General features: G+C 41.0%; 1 protein-coding gene across 2 annotated transcripts in view; it reads right to left on the bottom strand.

The window, feature by feature from the left end:
* Window positions 1-18,310, bottom strand: part of yap1 (Yes1 associated transcriptional regulator) — a 131,299-nt gene that overhangs the window by 20,833 nt on the left and 92,156 nt on the right. Inside the window, exon 3 of one of the 2 annotated variants that reach the window (XM_043691120.2) lies at window positions 10,781-10,894. The exons of the other annotated variant lie outside the window; for it this stretch is intronic. Within the exon in view, the coding sequence (XP_043547055.1) occupies window positions 10,781-10,894 (114 nt within the window). The remainder of the gene's footprint in view (window positions 1-10,780; window positions 10,895-18,310) is intronic. 2 annotated transcript variants of the gene reach the window in all.

Raw genomic sequence — 18,310 nt, 5'->3', positions numbered from 1 at the left:
TTGATGAGAGATAACATTATGGCTGTACTTCGGGCAGATATCCCTGGGAATATGTCTAGGGAATTATTTGGGTGCAAGTAAGAAATAAGAAAGGGATGATCATGTTATTTGGATTGTAATACAGATTCCTCCCCTCCACAATAGTCAGCAGGAAACTGAGATCTCCGTACAAATGTATCTCATTTATCTGTAAGAAGAGGAGGTGGTTATGGTAGGGGATTTTAACTTTCCAAACAGTCTGAGACTGCCATGGTGTTAAGGGTTTAGATAGAGAAGAATTTGTTAAGTGTGTACAAGAAAATTTTCTGATTCAGTATGTGAATGCACCTACTGGAGAAGATGCAAAACTTGACCTACTCTTGGGAAATAAAGCAGGGCAGGTGACTGAGGTGTCAGTGGGGGAGCACTTTGGGGCCAGTGACCATAGTTCTATTAGTTTTAAAATAGTGACGGAAAAGGATAGACCAGATCTAAAAGTTAAACTTCTTAATTGGAGGAGGGCCAATTTTAACAATATTAGGCAAGAACTTTCTAAAGTTGACTGGAGGCAGATGCTCACAGGTAAAAAGGGATGGCTGGAAAGTGGGAAGCCTTCCAAAAATGGGGTAACCAGAGTCCAGAGACAGTATGCGCCTGTTACGGTGAAAGGCAACGTTGGTAGGTGTAGGGAATACTGAATGACTAGAGAAATTGTGGTTTTGGTCAAGAAAAAAGAAGCATATGTCAGGTATACACAGCAGAGATCAAGAGTATAAAGGCAGAAGTATACTTTAGAGGGAAATCAGGAGGGCACAAAGGACACATGAGATAACTGTGGCAAATAGGGATAAGGAGAATCCAAAAGGATTCTATAAATACATTAAGGACAAAAGAGTAACTAGGGAGAGAACAGGGTCCCTCAAAGATCAGCAAGGCAGCCAATGTGTGTGGAACCACAGGAGATGGGACAGTATTTTGCATCAGTTTACTGTGGAGGAGGACATGGAAGATAAAGGTTGTGGGGAAATTGATGGTGACATCTTGAAAAATGTCCATATTACACAGAGGTGTCTGGATGTCTTAAAATGCATAAAGGTAGATAAATCCCCAGGACTTGATCAGGTGTACCCTAGAACTGTGTGAAGCAAGGGAAATGATTGCCAGGCTCCCTGCTGAAATATTTGTACTTTCAATAGTCACAGGTGTGGTATCTGAAGACTGAAGGTTGGCTGATGTGGTGCCACTATTTAAGAAAGGTAGGAAGGAAAAGCCAGGATCTGTAGACCAGCAAGCCTGACTTTGATGGCAGGCAAGTTGTTGAAGGGAATCCTGAGGGACAGGATTTACATGTATTTGGAAAGGCAAGGACTGATTAAGGATAGTCAACGTAGCTTTGCGTGTTGGAAATCCTATCTCAATCTTGATTGCGTTTTTTTGAAGTAACAATGAAGAGGATTGATGAGGGCAGAGTAGTGGACATGATCAACAGGGATTTCACTAAGACATTCAACACAGGTCCTCATGGTAGACCGGTTAGCAAGATCAGATCACAAGGAACACTGGGAGAACTAACCATTTGGATACAGAAGTGGCTTGAAGGTCAAAGACAGAGGGTGGTGGTGAAGGGCTGTCTTTCAGACTGGAAGCGTGTGACCAAAGGTGTGCCACAAGGATCAGTGCTTGGTCCACTGCTTTTCATCATTTATATAAATGATTTGGACAAAGACATAGGAGAATTGTTAGTAAGTTTGCAGATGACACCAAAATTGGAGGAGATGGTTACCTCAGAGTATAACAGGATCTTGATCAGATTGGCCAATGGGCTGAGGAGTGGCAGATGGAGTTTAATTTAGATAATGTGAGGTGCTGCCTTTTGGAAAGGAAAATCAGGGCAGGACTTATACACTTAACAGTAAGATCCTGGGGAGTGTTGCTGAACAAAGAGACCTTGAATTGCAGGTTCATAGTTCCTGGAGAGTGGAGTCACAGGTAAATAAGATAGTGAAGGCGGCGTTTGGCATACTCTCCTTTATTGGTCAGAGTATCGAATACAGGAGTTGGGAGGTCATGTTCACGTTGCAGCTGTACATGACATTGGTTAGGACACTTTTGGAATAGTTTGTGCAATTCTGGTCTCCCTCTTATTGGAAGGATGTTGTGAAACTTAAAAGAGTTCAGAAAAGATTTACAAGGATGTTGCCAGTATAGAATGAGCTGCCAGAGGAAGTGGAGGAGGCTGGTACAATAATAGGCATATGGGTGTATGAATAGGAAAGTTTTAGAGGAATATGGGCCAAGTGCTAGAAAACGGGATTAAATTAGTTTAGGACATCTGGTTGACATGGATGAGTTGGACTGAAGGATATGTTTCAGTGTTATAGACAATAGGTAATAGGCCATTCTGCCTTTTGAGCCTGCACCACCATTCAATATGATCATGGCTGATCATCCTCAATCAGTATCCTCTTCCTGCCTTATCTCCATAACCCCTGATTCCACAATCCTTGAGAGCTCTATCCAACTCTTTCTTAAATGAATCCAGAGACTGGACCTCCATTGCCCTCTGGGGCAGAGCATTCCACACAGCCACCACTCTTTGGGTGAAGAAGTTTCTCCTCATCTCTATCCTAAATGGTCTACCCCGTATTTTTAAGCTGTGTCCTCTGGTTGTACATCTTTATGACACTAAATGACGATATTGGGACAGGATAGATCGACCAAAATTGCATTTGATTGTCCTGTACATTCCTTTTGCTGTCATTACCAGGCTGTGTTCAAAAGGCCTTTAATCAATAAGACCAACTGCCCTGATGGTGCTTTAAAACATACATAAGAGAAAGTCACTCAGTCCCTCACACATGCTCCACCATTCAATAATCCAGTCTGATCAGATTGCATTTCAACTCCACTTTCCTCCGGGCAACCCATTACTGCAGACTACCTTGTAGATCAAAAATTTGTCTGACTCAGCTGTGAATATACTCTATGCCTAACCTCCACTGCTCATTGTTAAAGAATTAACCACCCTCAAAGGAAACTCCTAGAATCTAGTGAATTTTGAAATAACACAATCAATGCCTCTCTGCAGCAATGTCTGTAACAAATAGCACCACACCATTGTGATATGATGGAAAAGCTTATCTGCTGTAGCAATCCCTTGAACAATGCTGTCAGGAGCTCCTTATTCCTGGTACAGCCATCCAAGAGGTCAATAGGAGGTGCCAAAGTGTGGTCTAGTAGTTTAGGTGACGAGAGAGTCACACATCTCACCAACTGAGAAGACAGAAAGTGGTTGCGACAACAAAAAGTGTTCTTCCTCATCATGTGATGAAAACCTGACCACCAACCCATCTAGGTCTCCTAGAAAATTACAGCACACAAAAGGTCTGAACCTGAAAGAGTCATGCTCAAGGTTCTAACAGGGTCCTCTTGCCAAGTCCTATGGTGATTAAGAATTGGTTATGGTAACAGGGGTGTTAATTCCTGAGGCCCTAGTCAAGAATATGAACATTAGGTGACAGAAGTACAAAATTCTGTTAGAAGTTCAGAGATGGCTTTGAACAGCAGATTCTGTACTGAACAGTCTCCTCATCCAAATGGGCAGTGAGAAAATATGCACCAATATTGGTTGTCAAATATTCTCCTGGCCAGGGAACAACACCCTGAGAGATTACTATCTTTGTAGTCAAAGAAAGAAAAAGCCACAAAGGCCTCTTCACCTGTAGGATGGTTCCTCTCAAGGATGACAATGCCATCCATCAACAACAAAGGATATTTTCCAACAATAACTGAAATCATAATATTTTTCAGGCGATTCAGACACCTTATCTTGGCATCTCTAGGTGAACCATTAATGCAAGAGCAGCAACAACCAATTTAAATGTTGAAAATCACCAGAACCTGTAGCCAGATGGTATACCAGTTTGAAATTGGTGGGTTTACACTCACCAAAGTCCATGCACATTTGTCCAGATTTTGGAGGATAAATAACGCTTCCTTCTCATTGCCCTGACTTCAGGAATGCAGCAACCTTAACAAACATCAAGACAGGAGATAAATCATGCTGTGCAAACTACTGAACTGCTTCCTTCTTTTCCATAGCAGGTAATATCTGAATAGCATTTCCTTGAATCAGCTATTTCCAATGACTAAGGAAATACTACTAAAGACAAATGTGTCTTTAGTCCTTAAAGTGGAATCGCTGACATTGCCTGACAAGTACAAACAAAAAGTGTGGAGAACACCACCAGGTACACTCCATTGCATTTAACCTGAGTCTTGGATTCAGTAAATCATGAGATTCTATGGATCACTCGCCAAATATTCGGTTGTCCATAATCCTGGAATATTTATGACAATGTTATGATTGCCACTGCTTGCCTGGAAGATCTGAAACTGACTATGTCAAACAAGGGTTGAGAAGTAGCACCCATACTACATACAATCCAATGACTGTTATTGATCTCAAAGAGCAATTACCTTCTATGTGAGTTATTGAATATCTAAAATGGAAACGTCTAATCTCAGTCTAACCTAAAACAGACTACTGCCAAGAGAACCAATGGTATGCAAACATCATTGGCTACGCTGCAGCAAATCTGCAAGCCATTCAAACTCTCTAATTCAGCATACAAGAGACTCAGCTAGTCTGGAATGTTCCCAGAACAAAGCTCACCAACCCAGAGCTAGTCTGTCAAATATTTCACCTCAGATATATTGAAAGAGGGGTTCTGGAACATGCTGAGCACACTGCAGACTTTGGCAGCCACCTCTCTCAAATGACCATCGTTGGTAAGAGCTGATATCAGACCTGGTGTACTAGTTCAGCCTCCGAAACCATGACATCAGGTTTTAAAAATAAAGACCTCCACATGTCAATAAACGACCCAGTGAACACAGTTGTCCTCACTACATTCTTGTACTGCAGTGAAACTTGGACTGTGCATCAAAAACTCACAAGAACGCTAGAGAAATTCTGCCAGCATTACCTTCAGCACATTCATCAGATTCAGTGGGAACGCCATCAAACAAATACTCCTGTCCATAAACCAGATCTACAGACAGAACTCTCAAAGCCAACTACGATGGACTGGAAACCTTGTCCAGTTGGCTGAAATGTGTCTCCCCATCAGGTTGATTTCTTAACTCAAATTGTCAGCACACCAGGAGCAAACCAAAAGAAAATGCTACAAAGGCACTCAGACTTGTTTTGAAATTCAGCAGTGATATTGATAAGTGGTGAAACTCGCTATCAAACATTCATAATTGTGACAACTTGTCCAACAAGTTCCATTATGCTTTCACTCCAAAAGCCATAATGATGAGGTAGAGCAGCAGGGGCACTGGGGACAGGAAACATGGGACAAGGAAAAGAGCAAATCCTGCACTCTGGATTCCACTACCTTATGGGACATGCCTAAAGATGTGGTCAAAAACAGCTGTTCAGTCACATGACAACCCACAGGTGCTTATAAACCTGAGCAGATGACAACCTTAAATCAAGCGACAATTCACAATGACCATCCTCTTGTTTAAACTACTTTCCCAGTTAACTTTAGCCAATTCTATCTTCGTATCTATGTAAATCATTCAAACTGGCAATGGGATTTTGACCTGGGAATTTACAGGTCTGTATTGCTATTGACCATAGGTTGTGATGTCTCCCCCCCCATTGGCCAATCAAATAAACCTCATTTGGATTGTTAGACATAAGATACAGCACTCTTGAGCACAACCCTATACAGGATTAATAGCTTTGGGCTGGAATGAATGATCAAATTTAGCTGATCCAGTTGATTCATTTTAGTTGCTTTGAATACAAAAAAATATAGAGTACACAAGTCTGTTACCAATCTGATATTATCAAGAGCTAAATTCCAATGGACATACTTTATGTACTAGAGAATGCTCTGCCATTGTAGCAAGACATATACATTTACCGTCACCGCTTCAGATCTCGTTGTCTGTCATTGTGGTTACACATCCCAGAATCTATTTATTTAACTTATTATGCCCACACATTTTGTTGCTCTGAGGTATTGGCCAATATTTTCATATCATGTTGTACATTCTGGAGGTCTTCTTTATTTGCCTTTAGTCTCTCAGGTCTGTGTTTGTCCAAAATAATTGTCATTTGTGACTAATAACAGTCTTGATATCATGCAGATATATTTGCATATAGTTTGCCACTTCCCTATCATTTGAAATCCTTACACTTGAATTTCATACCTACAACCGGATTAGGCATTGACAAATCATGTATATATAGTGACAAGTCACTCCCCTCCACCACTGTGATTCTATGTCCTTTCCTTTCCCCAACTAGGAGACAGAAAGGACTGAGATGCTGGAGAGTCAGAATCAAAAAGTGTGGTGCTGGAAAAAGCACAGGTGGTCAGGCAGCATCCGAGTAGGAGAGTCTACGTTTTGGGCATAAGCCCTTCATCAAGAATGTGGAGGGGGAAGGGGCTGAGAGATAAATAGGAGAGTGAAGGTAAGTGATGGTGATTGGTGGATGCAGGTGATAGGTGATTGTGATAGGTCAGTGGGGAGGATGGAGTGGATAGATGGAAATGAAGATGGACGGGTAAGGCAGGTTAAGAGGGCACTGCCAAGTTAGAGGGTTGGATCTAGGATGAGGTGGGGAGAGTTTGAAATTGGTGAAGTCAGTGTTGATGCCTTGTGGTTGGAGGGTCCCAAGGTGGAAGATGAAGCGTTCTTCCTCCAGTTGGCAGGTGGCTTCAATCTGGCAGTGGTGGCAGCCTAGGACTTGCACGTCCTTCAGGGTGTGGGAGGGATAGTTGAAGTGGTTGGCCTCAGGGTGGTGGGGTTGTTTGGTGTGTGCACAGCAGAATGTTCCCTGAACCACTCCCCAAGTTGGTGCTCAGTCTCCCCAATGTAGAGACCACATAAAGAACAATAGATGCAGCAAGTGAGATGGGTGAATGCGCAAGAAAATCCCTGCCAGATTTGAAATAATCCTTTAGGACCTTGAAATGATGGAGGCGAAGGGGGAGGGACAGTTTGATATTTCAGCCAGCATGGACTTGCTGGACCAAAGGGTGTATTTCCGTACTGTAAGACTCTACAAACAGCAAAGACCCCAGCAGACCTCTACAGTAACAATTGCGCACGATCTTTTGCCATGTCACCAGTGCTCCATTAAACACATTGTTTGTTGTTGTTTTTCTAATTTAGAGGCTAAAATAGATGTGACAAGGAAGATGCTAAGGAAGCAGGACAGCACCTTCTCGATGAATTGTACAATAAAGTAATTGAAAACAAAGGATATCTGCGTGCTAGATTCTTAAACATGAAACATTGTAAAGGAAGTATATATTCTGAGGAATAATGTAATCTAGCAGGAGAGATAGACGCATGCTAGATGTTATGATGCTGACTCCATCAATTTAAGTGGAGCCTTCCGGCCCAGGCCTATCACCTTATATGATCGTCATTGGAGATATAGATGTAGCTATGAATGATCATTCACCAACCATTATAGTTGGAACTAAATAATGCTTTATCAATGATGTGGAACCAAATAACTCACTCATTAACTCAACACAAGCTGTCAGATGACACCAAAATTGGATGTGTAGTGGACAGCAAAGGTTACCTCAGTGTACAATGGGATCTTGATCGCATGCGCTGAGGAATGGCAGATGGAGTTTAATTTAGATAAAATGTGAGGTGCTGCATTTTGGAAGGGCAAATCAGGACAGGACTTATACACTTAATGCTAAGGTCCTGAGTGTTATTGAACAAAGAGACATTGGATCGCAGGTTTATAGTTCCTTGAAAGTAGAGTTGCAGGTAGATAGGATTTTAAAGGCAGCATTTGATATGCTTTCCTTTATTGGTCAAAGCATGTTTTATGTGCGTTGGGAGGTCATGTTGCAGCTGTATAGGACATTATTCCAAAAGTCGCCTCACCAATGTGCACAATTCTGGTCTTCCTCCTATAGGAAGGATGTTGTGAAACTTGAAAGAGTTCAGAAAAGATTTACAAGGATATTGTCAGGATTGGAGGGTTTAAGTTATAGGGAGAGGTTGAATAGGCTGGGGTTGTTTTCCCTGGAGCACAGGCTGAGGGTTATAAAATTATACAGGTTTATAAAATTATGAGGTACATGGATAGGATAAATAGACAAGATCTTTTACCTGGAACAAGTGTGTCCAGAACTGGAGGACATAGGTTTAGGGCGAGAACAGAAAGATTTAAAAGGCACCTAAGTGGAGACTTTTTCGCCCAGAAGGTGGTGCATGTATGAAATGAGCTGCTAGAGGAAGTGGAGGAGGCCGGTACAATTACAGCATTTAAAAAGCCTCAGGATGGGTATACAAATAGGAAGGGTTTAGGAGGGATACAAGACAAGGGCTGGCAAATGGGGCTAGATTAATTTATAATATTTGGTTGGCATTGAGGAGCTAGACGGAAGGTTCTGTCTCCATACTATATAACTCTGAGTCTATGACAATCATTTCATAGAATAGAAACCCTACAATGTGGAAGCAAGCCATTTGGCCCATCAAATCCACACCGACCCTCCAAACAGCATCCCATTCCTTACCCTACCCTTGTGCCCTGCACCTCCCATGGCTAATCCACCAAGTCTGCACATCCCTGGGCACAATGGGCAATTTAGCATAGCCAATCCACCTGACCTGCACATCTCTTAAAACTAACCATTTAGCTTGCAAATCTGTAAGAGCAGTCAGAAGGTTTGAAGTACTTTTCTCATTCCAATAAAAAAAACTACAGCTAACAATTGCACAGAAGCATTCCATTTAAATAACACTACATATTCCACTTTCTTCCCATGAATGCTTCAGTTATATTGTTACCTCATATTTCATCTTTTGCAAATACAATGGTGTACAAGTTAAAAAAAAACTAATGTTTTGTTTCTCACTGGGATTAATAAGTAACAGAAACAAGTACGCAGTTGGTTTTGTTTCCATGGTTGTAAAATCTGACAATGTTTCCCCTCACTTAACATGTTTATATCCCTCGGCAACCTCCTTATTTCCTCCTTACATCTTGCATTTGTAGTGTCAAAAAATGTCGATGCACTACCCTCTATCACTTTCGGGGCAGCACGGTGGCACAGTGATCACAATGTTTCAGTTTAAGGATATGAAGTTAAAAAATTTAAAGTTAATTTTTTAAAAATACATTATCCAGTTACACAAAATCCAGGCTGGTTTTGCATTTGACGATATGGCCCATTTAAGCAGAAACCAGATGAAGTTTGTATTATGGGGCAGGTTTTCAATGAGAATTATAAGACATCTGCATCCAAAGCAGAAACTTTATAGTTTGATTCCTAAATTTAGGAAATTGCGATACATTTCACCAGATGTGCAAGCTAAGTGGGTTAGTCATGGGAAATGAAGGATAACAGGGCTAGAATAGGGGGTTGGGTTTGGGTGGGATGCTCTTTGGAGCATCGGCATGGACTCAATAGGCTGAATGGCCTGCTTCCAGATTGTAGGAATTCTATGATCAGATCTGCGCTGTCACAGAATCACTGCTTTCCTATTCAATATTCCACATTCAATATGGTGGGCTACTTCATATCCTGTCATCCTGCTTTAATTGTGTTAGAAAAACAATATGTTGCTTCCAATAACAGTCAACAAGAGCATTAAAAAGAGGATCAATATTTTATCAGTTTTGTAGGACTGCGTGCAAACAGTGTTCCTCCAGAACCACAGTATATATTTCACCCAATTCTGGCCATTATAAACGACACCTAGTAACTATGGATCAGTAAAAACAAACCCAACGATACAAAAAAAACCCATTCTGGTTGTACAATGTGCACTCAAGCTGCCAATGAAGGTTAACAACTTAAAATGTTCTTGGCTTGCAGAACAAAATAAACGAAAACCACAATATAATGGCCCTGACCTCACATGCAAGAGGAAAACTCTTTTAAGTTCAATACAACTAACAGCTTGTCTCTATTTAGCTTTGTTTTAGATCTAGTCTGCATCAGCACACATGCAAGCCCCCACCCCCAACCTTGCTTTGCCTTCAGTTACACTTGAGCTCTTTGACTCAAAAGGCCTGGAAGAGATTAAGTGCCTGACCGCAAAGAAAGTCCTGGCACACACTTAAGCCTGTCTGGGATACTTTGGCAATGCTATGTGCAGACTTGCAAACGGTGGGCCCACACAGGGAAAGCAGGACAAAAATCCGCATGAGCACATAAAGGTGCTGTAAACAGTTCTCTAAAGCAAACAAATGCACTTCAACAGCTAACCAACCTCATTTCAGGAAGATAATTTTCTACAATATTCCAACAGTTCTTATAGTTACTGCCTCTGAAGGGACATGCAATTGAACAGACATTAAACACTATTGATAATTTGGGAATCAAAGAAGCCAAACAACTGCCAAGAATTAAACCTAGAATATGTATTCATTCTTTTGCAATATTTATTAACTTATACAGGAAAGGTATGACAAATTAATGAAATGAAAAACACACGTGTTATTACAAACTTAATACTTGTGGCAAAGGAAGAGTTAAAGCTAATCTTCAGTTTGGAAACCATAATGGTCCTAGGTCAACACTTGTTAAACTTCAAAGAGTTTCTGTCCCCCCAGCCTGACCTGCTCAGTGATCTGCACACTGTTTTGATTTAGCTCCCGCCAGTCGCCAGTCGGAGACTAACACAACAACACACAGCAAGCTGCTCAAGTTAAAAAATTTCCACAAGGAATACTACAAAGTTTGGCTGGACAGCTAAAAAACAAGTCAAGCATTACCTGCAACAAAGGCTCACTTACCATAACGAGGATCAAGCCTTGGGTCCAACCAAGAGGTGGTCTTGTTTTTGTGGTTTATGTAGTAAATCTCCCCATCAGGGGTAATGCCTTGCTCCCAGCCATCGGGAAGTGGGCCTGAACAAAAAGTAAAGGAATTTATGGTGGGCTGCTAAAAGTGAAATATTGCAAGCTCAACAGTTACATGACTATCAGAAAACAATACTGAAAAAGAATAAGTATAAATTTGTTTTGACATTTAAAAAAAACTAAATCTTTTAACTTGCGTATTTATGCAAAGCCCTTGCCTGTAACTGTATAGGGCAAATTACTAAAGCGTAATCTTGCTGGAATTAATTTTTATACAGTTTTGAGACTTGCAATATTCAATTCAGATGCAGCCAGTGAATGAGCCCCAGGGGACTGGAAGAACAGATTCAAATATATCCCCAGTTACTCCACAAAGGAACACTGAGGAAGTGTAATAACTGCTCATTTCCCCAGACAGTTTTTTTTAAAAGTGGAGGAAGAAACTGATGGCTTAAGCCCTCTGTCAAATCTTGTCCTTTCAATAAGCACAATACAATAACATATTGTGCAAGTAGAGATGTTATCTCTCCTTTGATTCTCCTACATAGGGAAATATCAACTTAGCTGCGTTATTTGACAAGACACCAAATGGTGGACTCATCACAACTTGGGAAGGAGTCAGAGAATGAGAAAACAAAGAACCTACAAAAGGAATTGGTGACCCATAACTGTTCTGGTCAGTGAGGAAGTTGCGAACCCATTAAATGCCCTCCCTCTGTGTTTAAGTGACTGAGACTGCAGAGGAGGAGGGGGGGGGGGGGAGGGAAGGGAGGGGGGGGGGGGGGGGGAGGGAGGGGGGGAGGGGGGGAAGGGAGGGGGGGGGAGGGGGGAGGGAGGGGGGGGAGGGAGGGGGGGAGGGGGGGGGAAGGAAGGGAGGGGGGGGGGAAGGGAGGGGGGGGGGGGAAGGGAGGGGGGGGGAAGGGAGGGGGGGGGAAGGGAGGGGGGGGGAAGGGAGGGGGGGGGAAGGGGGAGGGAGGGGAGGGGAGGGAGAGAGGCTTGATTTTTTTTAGAAGAGAAAAAAATATGTTAATTAGAAATTGGTTATAAAAAATGTTGTCAAGGTAATATTACTGCACAGGAAAACTCTCAGCTCATTTTTTTCACCTAAGCTTTGTGGACTTTTTATAGGTGTCACAAATATCAATGCGCATCCAAGTGCTGCTCCAAAATACCTCCATTCTTAATATCAGCAGAATAGGAAAATGATAGTCATTTGTGAACTTAGGAAAAATCCAATGCCCTCAGTTCTTTGAGCAAATAGCACTAAGTTACAACTAGCCCTCCACCAAAGCATCCCAAAAAGAATATTGCGCGAGTACAGGATGCACAAACCCAAATTGTTGGCTAGTTTATCCAGATGAGCTATATAAAAACAACAGAGAAGTCCAATAATTAGTAGTCTGCACTAAAGTAACTGAGTCTGCTATTGTGAGGACATTCAATTGAACTTGTCAATACTCACTCACTAGTAGGTAACCCTGTTCCACAGAACAAAGCATCAGGGAAGATGTAGTAATCTTCAAATTTGTAGATAATGTAGGAACATATTGCAATGGAAGTTAGGATTTCTTCTCATTCGTGGCATATGAATGGAATTCCACTAAGTACAGAATCCACCAGCTACACAGTGAATTTCCATGCAACAGGTTTGAGCTTCAGAACTAACCCACTGGTATCTTTCCTACTCCTTCTGGAGATGATTCAAAGACAGATTAGATACCAAGGAATAGCTATCTTCAAATTGCAATTTGAATGTTGTACTTATAAAATTGCCAATGACTAGCTACACCATAGAACCATAGAAATGTTATGGCATAAAGAGATTCTTCAGCCTATCTTGTCAGCACAGGCTTGTCACCCAATCTAGTCTCGCCATCCAGTACCTCATCCATAGCTTAGCAGGTATTACACTTAGGTACAGTTCCAAGTTCCTTTTAAATGAGTTGAGGGCTTCTGTCTCAACCACCATACTGGGCAACAATTTCAACCCATCATCCATCTTCTGGGAAAAGTTTTTCTTCTCTCATGCTCCTTCTAGTCCTTCTACAAAATCACCTTAATTCTGCGTCCCTGCTGATTAACCTCTCTGTAGCAGATCTTCCTGTCCACTCTACCCAAGTTCTCATTATTTTGCACACCTTGGCTACATCATCTTTAGCCTCTACTATTGTAAGGTAAACAACTCTAGCCTATCCAGTATTTCCTTGTACACATACAAGTGCTGACAATATTGTTGAAAATCTCCTCAGCACTCTCCCCATTGTAATTTTGACCTTCCTGATGTGGTGACTAGATATGTACACAAACATCCAACTGTGCCCCACTCAGTGTCTTACATCATTCCAAATTTCATTCCTTCTTTTGCATTTAATAGCTTGCCCAATGAAAGAAAACATCCCATGCATCATCTTTACTACATTATCTACCTGTTCTGACACCTTCAGGAACCTGTGGACACATTCCAAGGTGTCTCATTTCCTCTACTCCGCTTTACACTCTGTTTATTGTGTATTGTCTTTCTTGGTTTGCCCTCTCCTCTTGTATAAAATCATATTTTTCAGCATTGGATACCACTTGCCACTTTTCTGCTCACTCAAGCAAAGCTTTGGCATCATCCTGTAGTCAAAGGCATCCTCTTCACTATCAACGAACCGGACGTTTTTTGTGTCATTTGCAAATTTCCAAATTATGCCTCCCATAGATCATTCTAAATTATTAATACATACCAAATAGTAAGGGAACCAAAACTGAGCCCTGTGGAACACGAATGGAACCCACTTTCTATTCAAGAAAATATACACCGACTATTACCCTTTGCTTCCTGTCAGAGTTAATTATGGTTCCGACTCACCATATTCTGTTCAGTGGTTTGATTTCTCAAAATTAAAAATCATACAATACCAGGTTATAGTCCAACATGTTCATTTGAACATACAAGCTTTTGAAGCACTGCTCCTTCATCAGGTAGCTAGCTATTTAATGATGGAGCAGTGCTCCAAAAGCTTGTACTTTCAAATAAACCTGCTGGACAATAACCTGGTGTTGTATGATTTTTAACATTGTCCACTCCAGTCCAATACCAGCACCACCACATCTTAATTTTTCAATCGTCTGCTGCTTAGGATTTTGTCAGATGCCAGAATAAATTCACATAGATCACATCTATTGAGAGTTTCAACAATACCCCCTTGTTACTTCAACAAAAGTTTTAATTAAGATAATAAGAGACCAACTACTCTTTACAAAACAATACTGAATATCACTGATTAATCTGTGCTCTTCTCAAACCAGTTAATCATTTATCTCAATGTTGAGTGGAGTAATTTTCCCAGCAACAAGACAAGACTGGCCAGCCTATAGACAGAGACCTATCCTTCACATTGGAAACCAGAAATTACTGGGAAATGTCAGAGGGTCTGGCAGCATCTGTAGTGTGAAATCAGAGTTAACGTTTTAAGTCCAGTGACCCTTCTTCTGAAATGGTTTTTGTTGGAATCATTTGTTGTTCAGTGACACTCAGTTTGGTTGAAATTAATTTCCACAGTTTTCAGTTTGTGAGGGAACCTCATAAGTGTTAATACACATATATTCCAATTGTCAATCAAACATAAATGGGCCACTCAAGGTGCTACTACCATAAACAGCAAAACTGATCCTACCCATAATCGCAGTCCCATTACTACTTTCTTTATATCTTCAATCAAAGTTTCTACCCACAAGCAGTCAGCTCACTCTGCTGAGTTGATGGAGCCCTCTGTATCGGATATATTTAGTGCACTTCTATTCTAACTCTCTCCCTCCAAGTCAAAATCATAAGGTTCCCCTGATTCTTGCCTTTTACTCCATGAGCCTCCATTTTCACCAGGTCCATTTCCAACATGACCGCAACAGTGAAGCCACCAAACATCTTTGCCTTCCCTTTCAGCAGGGGGAACAGATTATTCCATTTCCAATACATTGTTCTGCTGCTTAATCACCCCTTATACCCCCTGCCTTTCTTCCTAAAACTTCCCACGCAAATACAGGTGGTGCAATAACTTTGTTCACTTCTCACTGTCCAAGGACTCCTTACAAATGGAACAGCAATTTGCTCAAACACTTTCAATTTAATATACTTTACTCATTTTACAAGGGAATCCTTTCTACAGTGAAGAGACTAAATGCAGATAGCATTGCCACTTTAGAGAACACTTTACAGAAGCCTGACTCCAAGTCTAAAGTCAACTTAAGAAATTTATTCACTTTGCTCCCCTCTGACCTGTCTTCAGCCTGCCACACCCCTAATGAAACTCAACACAAGTTCAAGAAAGAGCATCTAATCTCTTGGTTGGGCATTTTAGGAACTCAAATTTAAGTTCTTCTCCGACATTGTTTTGTTTTGTTGGCTTGGCTTTCTGTCTGTCATTTCTTGATTTTCCTTCGCTTTGCATTTGGATGACATCTATTAGGGATAATGTTTAAAATGTTTACTTATCCCTGGACCATTCCAATTGGCCTTGTAGAATGAAACCTTTATCACTTGATACATCCTAGCCTTCATCCAATCACCAAGCTTTCGGTTTCTTCACCCTTTTCCCTCTCACTAGTTTAAAGTCACTTGCTCCCCAGTTCTGAGGATAGATCACAACCCGAAATGTTAACGCTGTTTCCCACTCTGCAGTTTCTACCTTGGCAATTGACCCTTTTCAGTATTTTCTACTTCCATTTTGGATTTGCAGCATCTATAGCATTTTGTTTTAGTATAAATGTAAATTGGTCACGAATATTAATTGGTTAATTGTAACTAAATTGCTAAAATGGGCATTTGCCTAAGTATTATTTAATAAAGTTTCAATCCCCTCCAACCTGAAAATGAATTTTCCTAAAAATTAAGTGTGCTTTTCTTACAAATGCTTTCTCCACAAACAAATCATATTGTTCCATAGCCTACCCTCAATTCGGTCAACTTAAATCCATAAGCCATTGTAATGAGTATAGACAACGCAAGTTGCTGTACGACTCACAATTTATACTGTCAATGTCCAGGTGCGCTTTACAATAAAAAAACATGAGAACAGCAATAAGGTGCAACACAGGGATGGAGACAGGTACATTTTTATTGACAAACAACCCAATCTCTAGCAGAGTTCTTCATCGGATAAATTCAAGGACTATAGAAAACTGTTGCACCTTTTTAAATTTCAATATACTAAAATTTCACTCCCAACCGATCTGCTTATTGAGATCATTCATGAAATGTAACATTCTGAATCTGGCCACTAATAGCTGTAAGAACAACCTGTATTTTCTTATTTAAACAGCAGGGATCTAACCTGCTATCACAATTGAGACCCTGTAAGAAACATAATAAATGAAAACCAATACTCTGCTGCTCTGTGAAAACCAGGAGCACGGTCCACTATGAAGGCACTTAGATAACCTGGGTTCACTTCATGCCAGATTCTGCAAACATCAAACTGCATTCCAATTCAAAGCGTGCCATTAAGTGATAAAAACATGGTCATCTTTACTCAACAGAAGTCTTGAAATTCAATTCTTCAAGCAAACAACAAATACTCAATTGCTGAAGGACTATTTTCATCATCATCTCTGTAAAAACAGCTCAAACAGAAAGTGTAAGTGGGAGAGGATGAGAAAGAGAAATCTATGAGGGGATTTCAAACTTTGGGGGGTGGGGGGTGAGGGGGCAAAATGTTCCACAGAAGGTAAACAGTAATTAATCAAAAAATTGACATAATTAGAGACACCAACGAAAGCCTACATCCAAGGGAATTATTGAGGCTTTCAGATTATGGGATGCACACAGGTTAACAGGGGAAAAAAAAAATGACATCCTTTAAGCATTTGGGGCAGCACGGTGGCACAGTGATTAGCACTGCTGCCTCTCAGCACCAGAGACCCGGGTCCAATTGCCGCCTCAGGTGACTGACTGTGTGGAGTTTGCACATTCTCCCAGTGTCCGCATGGGTTTCCTCCGGGTGCTCCGGTTTCCTCCCATAGTCCAAAAACGTGCAGGTTAGGTGAATTGGCCATGCTAAATTGCCTGTAGTGTTAGGGGCAGGGGTAAACATAGGGGAATGGGTCTAGGTGGGTTGCGCTTCAGTGGGTCGGTGTGGACTTGTTGGGCCGAAGGGCCTGTTTCCACACTAAGTAATCTAATCTAAGCAGCTATTTAATAATAAAGGAAGAGGAAAATACCGGAAGAGCCGGAAGCATCAAAAAGTGAAACAAATTTAGGAAAATGAATTTTCCTAAAAATTAATTGTGCTTTTCTTACAAATGCTTTCTCCACAAACAAATCATATTGTTCCATAGGCTACCCTCAATTCGCCCAACTTAAATCCATAAACCGTTGTAATGAGTACAGACAACGCAAGTTGCTGTACGACTCACAATTTATACTGTCAATGTCCAGGTGCGCTTTACAATAAAAAAAACATGAGAACAGCAATAAGGTGCAACACAGGGATGGAGACAGGTACATTTTTATTGACAAACAACCCAATCTCTAGCAGAGTTCTTTGTCAGATAAATTCAGGTTGATGATCTTTTGTCAGAACATTGGATTTAAAATGACACATGCTCTTTAAAGAAGCTTGTTGCAACACATGCGCACTTAAACATTTCCCTCTAGTCTTCCCTAATGAATAATCATACCCAAGTTTCCCTTCTGTCTCCCTGCCCAGATCCTATAGAGTCATAGAAATATTCAGCATGGAAACAGACCCTTCAATCCAACTCATCCATGCATACCAGATATCCCAACTCAATCTAGCCCAACCTGCCAGCAATCGACCCATACCCCTCCAAACCTTTCCTATTCATATACCCATTCAGATGCCTTTTAAATCTTGCAATTGTACCAGCCTCCACCACTTCCTCTAGCAGCCCATTCCATACACTTATCACCCGCTGCGTGGAAAAGTTGCCCCTTAGGTCTCTTTTATATCTTTCCCCTCTCACCCTAAACCTATGCCCTCTAGTTCTGGACTCCCTTACTCCAGGAAAAAGACTTTTACCAAGTGAGTTAATTCAAATGGGAGATTTTTCATTTTCTATTTAATGTGCAACTTATCAATTCTGTGTCCAGTTATGAATTTATTCACCCTCAGCCAATGACCACGGAAACAATTTATAATATTTCTTCTCTCAATTCATTTTCAACTTCTGGGTAAAGTTCACTCTTTCACACCCTTATCCAGCTCCATCTGTTACCATAACAATTTCATACAAGTGCCCCACACTTGCACTTCCCATCTTGTGTCTTCTCTTCAAGATGTGCTGACCGAAGTTCTACATCCTGAGCAGCCTTCTCCTTCGTAATAGACAATTTTCAGTGACATTGCATGTGACAAATACCATGAATTTTACTTTTAAGTCAAGCAAGATTATAGAGTGGGACAATAGAACCAACATGAAGGAATGGGGAAATAGTCAAAAATTAAAATCTGAGAAGATTTGTGG

The sequence above is a fragment of the Chiloscyllium plagiosum genome, unplaced genomic scaffold (genome assembly GCF_037043375.1).
Source record: "Chiloscyllium plagiosum isolate Xiang-an unplaced genomic scaffold, Cpla_swu_hap1 HiC_scaffold_6, whole genome shotgun sequence".
NCBI lineage: Eukaryota > Metazoa > Chordata > Chondrichthyes > Orectolobiformes > Hemiscylliidae > Chiloscyllium > Chiloscyllium plagiosum.
The sequence above is the reverse complement of the archived record's forward strand: the minus strand, read 5'-3'. Positions and strand labels throughout refer to the sequence as shown.